Source organism: Plectropomus leopardus, chromosome 4 (genome assembly GCF_026936395.1).
Source record: "Plectropomus leopardus strain MGB_pleo_1.0 chromosome 4, ASM2693639v1, whole genome shotgun sequence".
Lineage (NCBI taxonomy): Eukaryota > Metazoa > Chordata > Actinopteri > Perciformes > Serranidae > Plectropomus > Plectropomus leopardus.
Window position 1 is genome coordinate 11,825,315 of NC_142179.1, and position 12,083 is coordinate 11,837,397.

Below are 12,083 nucleotides of genomic sequence, written 5' to 3' on the forward strand. Positions count from 1 at the left end.
TTTTATTAAAATGACGGGCAAACAAGACTATATGTCGTCTGGTTTCGTATTTAATTTATTTACTTTAAACAAAATTTCCGTTTCACCGTGTGCGTTTTTGCTGCGCAGGAGTAGACGTTGGGATAGCACGCGGCGACGTCATCAAACGTGACAGGAACTTATGGACAGGAAGTGTTCTGTTGTTAACAGTCAGCTGATAAAGCAAAAGCAACTTCTACAACGGTCAAAGGTTTGTCGTTTTAATTGATCGTAGCTATATATTTTTTACAGTTTCATTTTAACACTCACCTATTGTCGTTGAATAAAACATTTGTCTCAACACTTTTCGCGGTTTAAAGGTGTGGTTATTTGGCCAGCTTGCGTTGCTCGTTGATTTAGCAGACAACACCCGTTAGCAAGCTAGCTCACTTGAGACATAATATTACTTAATGTAGCAATAGTGTGAATTATTTTTGCGTTAATATCACCAAGTAGTTTCCTTGGTGGATGAGTATTTTGAATCATTTTGACAGATTTTCTTCATTGCCTAAAAGTCGTTGAACTGTGTCGAAGTTGTGGCTAAGTGGAGCTAACAATCTTGAAGATTGTGTTAATTAATTTAACTCACGACGACGGGACAACGTTACCAATTGTCATCTGCCTCTCACACAGTAGATGGGATTGATTTTTGTAGGGATTCAACTGACTTGATACAACCGAGCATTATTTTTTTAAGAATTGATAAGTGGTTCATTTTCTATCTATTAACCAATTGAGTAGCTAATCACATCCTTTAGGAAATGTCAAAAGCCGATAACTGCAAGCTAACAGAGCCTGAAAATATAGTTAAAAGTATCATTTCTTACCTGACTACTCTTGACCTGCAACCCAAATTCAGTTCTTTTTACTTTTAATGCTATTACATGCCGATAATAAAAAAAAACTTTTTCACAAGATTAGTTACGTTACACTATAGAGTGGTAAAGTAATGAGTCCGTTAGCCTCTTAGCACTCCCGGTTCCGTCGTCTTACAGTCTATAGGTTTTTTGAATTTGTTTCGGTAAAAAGCCCCAAATAAGGTATGTGGTTAACACAGCCTAAAGATATTTAGACGTTTTGTGGACTAACGGACTTGCGCGTTTTAGGACTCATTACTTCACCACGCTATTATCAAAACTCAGACCTATTATTTAATATTATGTTAGCCAGATTTAGAAAATAGCACCAGCCACTAGCCAAATGCTGCTAAAATATGCAAGTTAGACTTACTTCACTACCCACCAGTCAAAAACACAATGGTACTCTACTGAGTGACTGGTAGATTTTGGACTCCACTAGCCATGGTGGCAGGTGGACTGAAAAAGTTCATTTCCAACCCTGCTGTTGGCCAATTAAATGTTAATCATTATCCCAACTCCCAAGAGACAACTCTCTGTTGAGTGTCAAAGATCATTTTTTGACATCAGACATGTTTGCTTTGATGAAGACGATATAATTCAGTTGAAAGCTCTGGAAAAGCCTAGTAGACCTAGAGTTAAGATCATTTTGTCACTGTGCTCCACAGATGGCATACCCTAAATCCCACAACCCTTTTGCTGATGATGATGATGAGGAAGATTTCAGGCCTAAAAGCAGAGGGTTCAGTGATGACCCCATTGATAGTGGGATGAGTGAAGCAGAGAGAAGGCAGAGGTACCTCCAGCAGGAGGTGATGCGCACAGCTCAGTCGGCTGTGGACAGCAGTTACCGTTCCCTTGGCCTCATCTATGAATCAGAGAAGATGGGTGTGGAAACTGCAGAGGTATGTCAAATTGACCAGCTTTGCCCTGGTACACAAAGAGTTAAATTGGCTCTGAGAGAGTGACAATCCACAAAAAAACTTACTTTGGCTTTCTTTCTCCCTCTATCTTTCTGTCTACATCTCAGGAGCTGATGCGACAGGGTGAGGCCCTGAAGAGGGCCGACAAAATGATGGACAATATGGACCAGGACCTGAAGACCAGCCAGAAGCATATTAATAGTATTAAGAGTGTGTGGGGCGGTCTTGTCAATTACTTCAAGGGCAAGCCAGAGACAAAGCCACCACCTGAGGAGCCAAAGGCCTACCAGGCCAACGAAAGGTAAGTTTCAGTCTGAATTATCAGAAATCTTTTATGTACTTACATAATATATTATTAATTCCAAGCTGCCAGAAATATAATGTTAATTTACTTTTCTTGTTTGTTATGTATCGATCCGTGTTCATCACCTGTATTTTTTTTTGGTTCTATTAGGAATTGTTAAAGCACTAATCTTACCTTTAAGAATGTGTTGTAAATTAAAACAATTTTGATATATATATTTTTTTATTTTTTTATTATTATTTTGATCCTCTGAAATTTGTAATGTGGTGATTCCAGATTCAAATAGAGTTGAGAGATTTATAGATATTATATCAATGTCAGTTATGCAATGTAACTCTTAAGACTCTTATCTGTGTCCATAAATACTAAACTGAGATTGTTACATTTATGGACAAATTTTGCTTAAATGTCATGTGTCTGAGGACATAATAGTACATGTGTCTTAGTCTATATGCCACTGCCACATAGTTCAGATAGTGTACAATGCCATCTTCCTAATTAAATACAATATGTAATCAGTGCTGTGGGATGATAGGCAGAACTTTGTAAATGCAATTCACGATCTTTTGTATCGGGTCTATTTGTATACAGCTGATGGACAGTTCAAGGTTTGGTTCACAATATGTCTTAAATTTGCTTCCGTTGTTTGATGGCAGCCTTTTAATCATCTAAGTCAGTGCTGACATAATCAGATATATTCTTCATCACTTGAGGAAGGTTAGAGTTAAATTTAACATGGTTGCAGTATAGAGCACAATTAACTGCTCAAATACACTTTCTTTGTCCTTTGCTTTTTAAGTCAGTACATTGTGCCAACAGAAAAGCCTCAGGCTCAGATGTATTAGTACTTCACCCACCACAGTTTAAAAGAAAGGGAATCCTACCAGTCAGTTATGTATCAGATAGATTTTTTATAGTCTCTATTTATATGGTATACCCATGAGATTTAAATACATGGTTTGAGCTGTAAGTATCAACTCTTCCAACAAAGTCTGATGGAGAGTAAATTACCACCAGACGGACACTGTTAGGTATGTTTAATGTGTAATATATGATCCATTACTTCAATAGTAGGTAAATGTCTTTGTCGCACATACAGATCCCTTCTATGAATTTCAGATTTCTGTAGCCAATGGAGATCCTATTTTAGAACAAAAGTATTATATATAAAGGCTCAGTATTTAGTGTTTGAGTAATGATACCTTCAAATTCGTGCTTTTTCTACTTTCAGTTTATTGTCATTGACTGCCCTTCACTAAACGGCTAAACAGTACACTTATCTGACTTTCTCAGATTACAGAATGCCATGTCCAGCAGCAGAGAACACGAAGATAAGTATCAAGCCAGCCACCCCAACTTAAGAAAGCTGGATACAGGAGGTAAGAGTTTGCACAATAACCCCAGTATGGCATAAACATAGCACTATACCACAAACTGACTGTCCTATCCTGGATTTCTATGTTCCAGGATTTGGAGCTTCTGCATCAGTGGATGACAGCTCATCTAGACAAAATGGATACCCTAAGAACAGACACCTCAGGGAGGCTCACCAGACCCTCGACAAAAATTTAGGTAAAAACATTTTTGTTTCATTTCTCTTACACTTGATTAGAATATACTTTTTTATACAATGCATTAACAAGAAAGGAGCAATGAAATGTGAGTTTTTGATCAAATCCATTTTTAAGTATTGTCTCCCAGTCTGCAGTTTAACTAATGTCCAATAACCTTTGTGAATTACCTAGATGAGATGTGCGACGGCTTGAGTCGACTGAAGAGCCTCGGCCTTGGTCTCCAGTCTGAGATTAACGACCAGGACGATTCCATCGATGCCCTGATGAATAAAGTGGACAAGATGGATCTCAAGATTCACAACACAAACCAACAGATTAAGAACCTGAAATAAAACAAACATTTGGACTCACCTCTCAGAGACAAAAGACAGCACATCCTCTCCATTGGTTCTCCGTCTGTTGAATAATCTGTGTTTTTTATGGATTGGAAGATGTAACTGGCAGATAAGCAAGTGAGCAAACTTTTACCCAGATGATTTTATTCTTAATTGTCTAAAAGGTTATTTCCCATTTATTTGCATTTTAGATTTGTCCTTAAATCCAAGTTTACCTTGAACTTTTCTCCTTCCACTCAGTTTTATACCAACATGTTTATTTCCTGAATTTTTCACCTCAAAATAACTGTGATTTGTTAACTTGTGCGTTCTACAGGGGATATTATATTCCACGTAGATGTAAGGGACTGTCTTTGTCCAGGTAAAATCTGTTTGTTTTCTTCATGAAGCTCCACTGATCTGCTGTCTGAATGTAGTCTGTTGAATTTGCATTGGCTTGGGTGTTTAGAGTATCAGTTTGATCAGTTTTTCTTGATCACCAAAGACCATAAAATATTTTTTAGCTTGTTGTTTTTTCATTATTCGGGTAAAACAGATGAATGGTTTCCCAAACAAAGAGGAGCTTTGTTGATTGAGTCACTAAAAACGTGAGTACGGCATGTGTCTAAAACTGGAATGTCTTGTGTGAGTGGTTCATATGTCAGTGCTAACTTCCTGGACCTGCCTCCACACACAGATTTACTAAAACACTTTGAGAGTCCAGCTCAAGTCACTTTTGCCTTACACATCATTTGTATGTACAGTAGAGTAGCATTTGGTATTGTGCCATGATTCAGTGTCCACTGGTGCATCTCACGATAAGATGCTTCTTTTTGATTTGCTGTTGGGTTTTTTTTTTTTAAAGTACATTTAATGTTCTTCAGTGCTTTCCCTAGCTTTATATAAAATGTTTATATGTAATTGAACTCTGCATAATGTGATTGAGTGATATATTGTACAGCATACATAATGTGAACAAACTAGCTGTGAATATAAAAACTCAAAACTGAAGGAGAACCCCCATTATTATCAGATTATCTTAATATATCTCCCTGATTCATTTCTCAGTAAATGTCCACTTTTATGTTTTTTTCCCCAATAAAACACACAATAATTCTGACAAAGCAATCAAAAATAGACAAATAAATGATGATTCATGGTCATATCTTTACATTTTTGTCATGTATATCATGTATTCTAATCAAAACCACATACCCAATAAAAACATTTATAAGGGGAGTCTCACTTGCTTTATGAAATGTGTTTCTGTTGAAGTGGAGCAGGAAGTTAAAAGCACCACAAGGTGACGCCACATTTTCAGGGTGGAATCTGCATGAGCTCCAAAAAAAAGATAACATTGTTCATCACTTATTTAATGGTGTATATTAACACACTTTGACTTGTTTCATTTTTATATGCATCATGATGTAGCAACATCGATATTTTAGATAGAAGGTGCCATTTTTTAATGAAAGTGCATTTACTACAGTGGAAAATAACTTTAATGTATTTAAAAACTGTATTGTATTCTCAAAGTAAACTTCAGACAGACCAAAATCTGCTCACATTTTTCTGCATTTACAATACACCAAAAGCTTTGACATATTCTGTCTTGTAATGATACATGGCCTGTAATGGCATAAAAATTGATGAATGTTTGCAATACTGTCATCAGAGGATGTGTGTTCTTGTGTTTACCATCTCTGTTTTGCACCAGCTGTGTTGCTGTGTGCAGTTCAGGTCTTCATGTCTGACCATCTATTCATTATCATTCCTCTGTGTTGGACCAGCTGCTCCTACAGTGGCAACAGGCCCTCATTAGGATGACTTGCTAATTACAGTACACACTTCCCAAAAACAGGCGTATATACAACACTGGGGCGACACAGAGTGGAAAATGGGGGTACCGACTACCCAGGGCCCCCAGACTGATGGAAGCCCCTGCATGTCTGAACTAGAAGGGTTTACTCAGACATCTCAAGCATGCATTTGTAAATATCTTTTTAATAGTATTTCATTTCTTTAATTTTCTTTTTAATTTTAAGTGAGGCTTGGCTGAATGCTGCAGGACCTTCCATACACTCTCAAAAATAGGGAGAGTAAAAGTGCTGTTTTACTTGCAACAATGATAAACAGAAGTACTCCTCTTTAGGATTTTAAATTGGAGGCTACTGGTTAGGAAACAATGCAATAAGCACTATGTGTCCAAACATATTTAATGAAGGAATGAGTCCATTAATTGATCAGTAGTTGTATGTATTGGTATTATGTGTTTGATTTCTCGATGTATGGACAAATCAAACACATAATACTGGATGTAGGGGTGCAGATAATTCCTATTTAGAACCCTGCATGTGGTGTACACAGACGAGGAAACACCGTAGATGGAAATATAGTAATATTACATAATGGGGCTACCAAGCACAGGCCCAGGGGTCCAAAGCATCAGAGGAGGCTCCTAGCCCTCACAATAAAAATGTCACTCAAATAAACTAATACAGACGAAGAAGAGACTCAGAATGACCACAAAGACATGCAAAGAGTCAAAAAGTCACAAAAATGGTCAAACCAAAGAAACACAAAACAAATACAAGGGACATAAAATGACTACAAAGCGACACAAAACAAATACATGGAGATCCAAAATAAGTACAGACAGAAAACATAAACAGGGAGACACCAAATGACTACAATGTGGTACAAAATGCCCAGAAAATACTCAAAATTACCTTGATGAGACAAAATTACATCAATGAAAACAAACAATTAAGGACCACAGAGACACAAAATTACAAGAAGAAGCAAAATAACTACAAAGAGATGAAAAACCACCACAAAGTCTGCAAGTCTTGCTCTTAGTAGAGGTGGTGGGGCCTTTTGCATATCTGGGGGCCCATTGTCTCATAATTTGCCCATGCCTAGTTTTTGGCAATTGCAACAGCCTTTACACATTAGGAGAGGAGGGAAAAAGTTCAGCAGTTACCATTTTTGTTTGGGTCAAGGTATAGAGATGGACCTTGTTGGAGGGAGTATTTTTATAGCTTGTTTGACGTGTTACTTGCTTCGGTGACTCAAATGTAATCATGTAAAAACAGGATTGTATGAGATGCAGAGAGTGTAGCTAAAGATAAATATACATCTAAAGCAACCTCAGGTGGAGGTGATACCACACACCCAACGACACCATCAATAAACGGAAGTCACCCCTGGGTTCTTACTCTTAACACCACCCGTGGGGGCCGGGAGGGCTTTGAACAGCTGTCTTGTCAAAAGCAAACAGTGGCCGTGCTGTGACAAAGGCCGTTGGTGCTGGAATGCCCCCCTTTTCAGCAGGCGTAATCCCAGAACACACTGCTGTCGGAGCCCATCAGGCACTGGGCCAGAGACGGGCCTTCCTGCCCTTTGGAAAGCGGGTTAGCAGCAGAGGCAGGGCAGCCAGGGGGGTAAAGCCTGCTTCAGAGGGGATGGACTGTCAGGCTGACAGCACTCTATTGCCACTGTTGTAGTAAGAGAAAATAAAGAGTTGTGCTGACGGAGGGGAGTTTGGTAGGGATCTGGGGAGAGGGAGGGAGGAGTGCAGAGAAAGCGGGGAGGGTGGCTGGAGAGATTAATGGAGGAGGTAAAGTTCAAGTGCCTCTGAGATGGGACACATGAAAGCAGCCAGGAGTTAGTCCAAAGGACTAATGTGTGAAGCGTTGATTTGTTAGATTTTAGGTCATCTCTTTTTCCACAAAGGTCAGGTCTTTCTGTACTAATTTTTCAGAAAAATTTAATTTTTCTACAAAGAGAATAAGTGGCCTTTAATACTGTCTATAGTGACTTGATTTCGCCAAAACAAACAACCTACAAGCCACTGCTGTACTGGTAGTTGCCTAATTGATGTGTCGTCTTCCATGTGGCAGATCCACTGAATGACTCAGATTCAAAATCGTCCATGCAGTCATACTCAAGCATGCTTATTTACAATCATTGGATCAATTCGACGACATAGCCTTCGTCAATCTACACACACTTATCTCCATTAAAAACTTATATGCAAAACAAATAAAGGCTCAAAGTTTGGCACAACGACCATCAAAAAAACTGTGGGCTTCCCCCTGGTTAGCAGTACACCTGCAGAGTGATTACCACTTCTTGTGCTTCCCCCACACACCATGGTTCATACACTACCTTCCATGGCAACAAGGGAATTACAACAAAATAAAGCGCATTTCATTCACAGACACATAAACACAAAAATGGCTCTAACACACTGGCCCCTAATGGTTAATGGTGGCTGGCATAGCAATTACCTTCAAATTTAAAGCCAGAGAGCCATAATGTAAGGTTTATGCATACAAATCGTACCAAACAAAACATATATATCTGTAAATGTAGCTGTGTTTAACTCAGAGGTCACTATGCATCTCCATGCTAGCAACTTGTGACCTCCTGCAACAGGCAAAGCTGAGTGACAGGTCTTTTCAAGATGTTTGTCTTTTTCCTGGGAAAGTTTCAAAAACTCTACCAAGAAGCCGGGATCCACGTGGAGCTGCAGAATCCATCACAACAACAATATCTCCAGGAACAAGATTTCTCCTTTCTTGGTTCCATTTTGGCGCTCCTGGAGCATTGGGAAGTACTCCTGTGCCCATCTTTTCCAGAAAAGATACGCAATGTATTAGACTTGTCTCCATCTCCTCTTCACGTACAGATCATCCTTGTTAAATAGTCCAGGTGGTAAGGACGGTTTACCTTTGGAGTGAGAGGTTCAAGATCATTGAGATCAGAGAGCTTGGTGAGGGGATGATGATTCAATATGGCCTCAACCTCACACAGAACTGTGTGAAGTCCATCATCATCCAGAGTTTGCAGATATAGCACAGAAGTGAGAACTTTACTGACCATACGGATGACACCTTCCCATACAACGCCGTGGTGTGATGCTGAAGGCGGGTTAAAGCTCCACTGGATGCCATCTTGCAGTAAAACTCCCTGTATCTGGTGGTGATTCAAAGACGCAAGTACTTCCCTCAGCTCTTTATCTGATCAAACAAAGTTTGTGCCATTATCAGAATGCATACAAGACACCTGTCCTCTTTGGCTGATGAACCTTCGTTAAGCATTGAAATGTCTCAGTGTCCATAATTTGGAGCCGCTTCCAAATGAAGAGCTCTGCTTCAAGGCATGTAAAAATGACACCATAACACTTGCAAAGACTTCAGCCTCTCTTCCCTTCTATAGACCCAAAGTTGTCTACACCAACATTTGTAAAGGGAGGGAGATTGGGAAGAACCCTTTCCTTTGGCAGGTTTGTCATTTTTTGTTTGCCTACCCTTCCCTTATATCGCCTGCAGAAGCAACACTGTGAAATGATTTTTCACATGGCTGAATTGGCATTTGTTATCCAAAACCTCTTGCATAGCCTTGACAGTGTGTGATTTCTTCCACTGTGACCCACTTGTTGGTAAATGTGCCTCAATATGAGTGTGGAGATATACTGATCCTTTGATAAAACGAGTGGATGCTTTGTCTCTTTCAGCAAAGCTACCTTACTCAATCGCCCTCCAACTCTCAGGAGTCCATCCTCCAAATAGTCTAGTTTGTAAATGGCATCATCTCTTGCCATAGATTTTCTGGCTGATAGTGCAGCAACTTCATCTTTGAACCTTTTGTGCTGACTGTAGCAAATGATGCCAATTTCAGCATCCAAGAGACCTTCAGCTGACATGGTTTGACCTCCTAGTGCTCTTTTGGCCCTCTCCATCTCCAGTGAGACATGGTTGGATGATCCATCTGCATCCTTTCTGTGGAACTCAAGAGTATGAAATTCCTTCCTCCTTTCTTTGAACTGTAGAAGAGCCCTCCTCCACTTGAGAAACCATGCAACTGCTACTTCAAGTCTGGCAAAATATAGACTGAATGTCTCCCATGAACGCTATTGGCTCCTGTCTGAGTCTGGTAAGGACCCCAAGCAGCGAACTAGTGAGGTTTGGGCCTTATAGAAGCTGACTGTTGAGGGAAGTTCCCTTACACTGAGATGCACAGTCAAAAACGACATGTAACGTGCCCTTTCTGGGTTCAGGTATACCACAATGGGGAATATACCACACTTTTCCATTTTCACCATCCAGCTGATGTTGAGGCACCTTCTCAGCATGGCCTTTCTTGATAACGCCAGTGAAGAAGCTGGTGTTCTCTTTGTGATTTTTTTTTTCATTCCATGCCATGCTCAAAAGCTCTAATGAAGTTTCTGTACTGTAGAGGATCACCATCAAATACTGGAATGTCTCGAGATGTTTAAGACGTTAGGCATTGCTGTTGAACAAGAGCTGTTATTATTTCATTCTGTCAGTGCATTATGGAGCATATATCTCCTTGCATTTGTACAGGCTGTTGTTGCTCAACTGGTGTAAGTTGCACATTATTGACCGGCAAAGAGGGGGTTTGATGTCGTGTTGCTCCATTCTGTGCTGTCTCATGCTTTGATCCAAAGATGCACCACTGCCTTTTTTCCTGAGTGTGAATTCTGTGTAGTTGAGTCCTTCTGAGGTACTGGGAATTTGCTTTGTGGCATTGCACTCCATGTCAAGGATTCATGTGAGTTTGCTGAAGGATTGAGCCTTTTAGAGTTTGTTTTTTGTCCTTTATTCCTTCTCAAGTAAGAATTCGACCCATCTGATGGTGCTTGGGAGTCATTTGAATAATCTGAGGTAGCTTGTAAAAGTTTTGCAGTGGATGCTGTTGTTTCAGCATCAAGCTCAAGCTGCTCCCTTTTTCTTCTCAGCTGTTCCTAGTCCTCCAAAGCATCCTTTTCCTTTAAATCTGCAACACAAGTGAGAAGTGCAGCTTTTTCTGCCTCTGCTTTAATGCAAGCTGAAACTGTAGTTTTACTACTTTTGCAACATTGGATATACTGTCAACAGGGTTAACATCATCAAACACATCACCATCATTGTCATTATTTGTCAACCAATGTTCAACATCAGCAATGATACCCTTCTCCACAAGCATTTTTGCAGCAAACCAAATGTTTTGCTCATCACCTTCTTCAGTGGGCATTAAAGGCACCAGAGAATTATTGGCGTTTTTTTGCTTCTCCACACAAATTAACCTTTTTTCCAGTGTAAATTTCACATCTTAACACTGCTGCTCTGCATGAGCTCTTGAAGTACTTTTCTCGGATTGGCCTTATTTAAGTTATCTTGTCTTACATTTTGTAGCCTTTTCAACAAGAGTTTTGTGTGTTAATGTAAAAAGTCGTTTACTTTTTACAGATTGTGTTTATTAACTCTCCCCACAGCCGCTTTAGCTGAGGCAGACAAGTGGATTAGCCCTCCATAATGTCTCTATTTAGTTCATCAACAATGCACGTCCAGTATTGCGCAATCATCAGTGTTATTTATGGATGCATTAGGATTATTCTAGCAAGTCCTGTGCACACATATTTAAATATCGCCATACAGCTGGTAATCATACACATATAATTTTACATTTACACTACATTTCACACCATGAAAGTTGGACGTCAGTGCGCTACCTCGCCAATCAGCTGTTGATCGGCGTCCTTCTGAGAGACACAGCCATGCAGTCCGCGTCCCCCAGCCAGCAAAACAGGAACCAGGAAACCCAACGGAATCTGCCTCCGCGCCATGGTGACCTCCTTTCTACAGTCTAATTGAAGCAGAGTTTTTTAAAATTTATTATAGTGATTTGATTTCACCAAAGCAAAAAACCGACAAGCAATTGATAGGCTCATACTTGCCTAATTGATGCGATTCACTGAATGACCCAGATTCATAATCCTCCATGCAGTCATACTCAAGCTTGTTTATTTACAATCACTGGGTCCATTCAATGACATAGTCTTTGCCGATCTGCACACACTTATTTCCATTAATAACTTATATGCAAAACAAACAAAGGCTCAAAGTTTGGCCACTACACAACCACGGTCAGAAAAACTGCGTGCTTCCCCCCAGTAAGCAGCACAACTTCCCCTTTTGTACTTCCCCCACACACCATAGTTCATACACCACCCACCGTGGCAACAAGGGAATTACAGCAAAATAAAACGTTTCATTCACAGACCCATAAACACAAAAATGGCTCCA

The 12,083-nt window shown here is 39.8% G+C and overlaps 1 protein-coding gene across 1 annotated transcript; it reads left to right on the plus strand.

Moving 5' to 3' along the window:
- Positions 1-126: 126 nt before the first annotated feature.
- Positions 127-5,229, plus strand: snap29 (synaptosome associated protein 29). The gene is made up of 6 exons (XM_042487861.2): positions 127-229; positions 1,544-1,780; positions 1,906-2,099; positions 3,396-3,481; positions 3,570-3,674; positions 3,848-5,229. The coding sequence occupies exons 1-6, from the start codon at positions 161-163 to the stop codon at positions 4,006-4,008; spliced, it is 852 nt and encodes a 283-aa protein (XP_042343795.1). The 5' UTR covers positions 127-160; the 3' UTR covers positions 4,009-5,229.
- Positions 5,230-12,083: the final 6,854 nt, after the last annotated feature.

Bases quoted from the DNA above. Each gene is read 5' to 3' on its own strand.
- snap29 (XM_042487861.2), top strand. From the start codon at position 161: ATGGACAGGAAGTGTTCTGTTGTTAACAGTCAGCTGATAAAGCAAAAG. The intron at 2,100-3,395 runs GTAAGTTTCAGT...TGACTTTCTCAG, and splicing joins GCCTACCAGGCCAACGAAAG to ATTACAGAATGCCATGTCCA. The intron at 3,482-3,569 runs GTAAGAGTTTGC...TCTATGTTCCAG, and splicing joins AAGAAAGCTGGATACAGGAG to GATTTGGAGCTTCTGCATCA.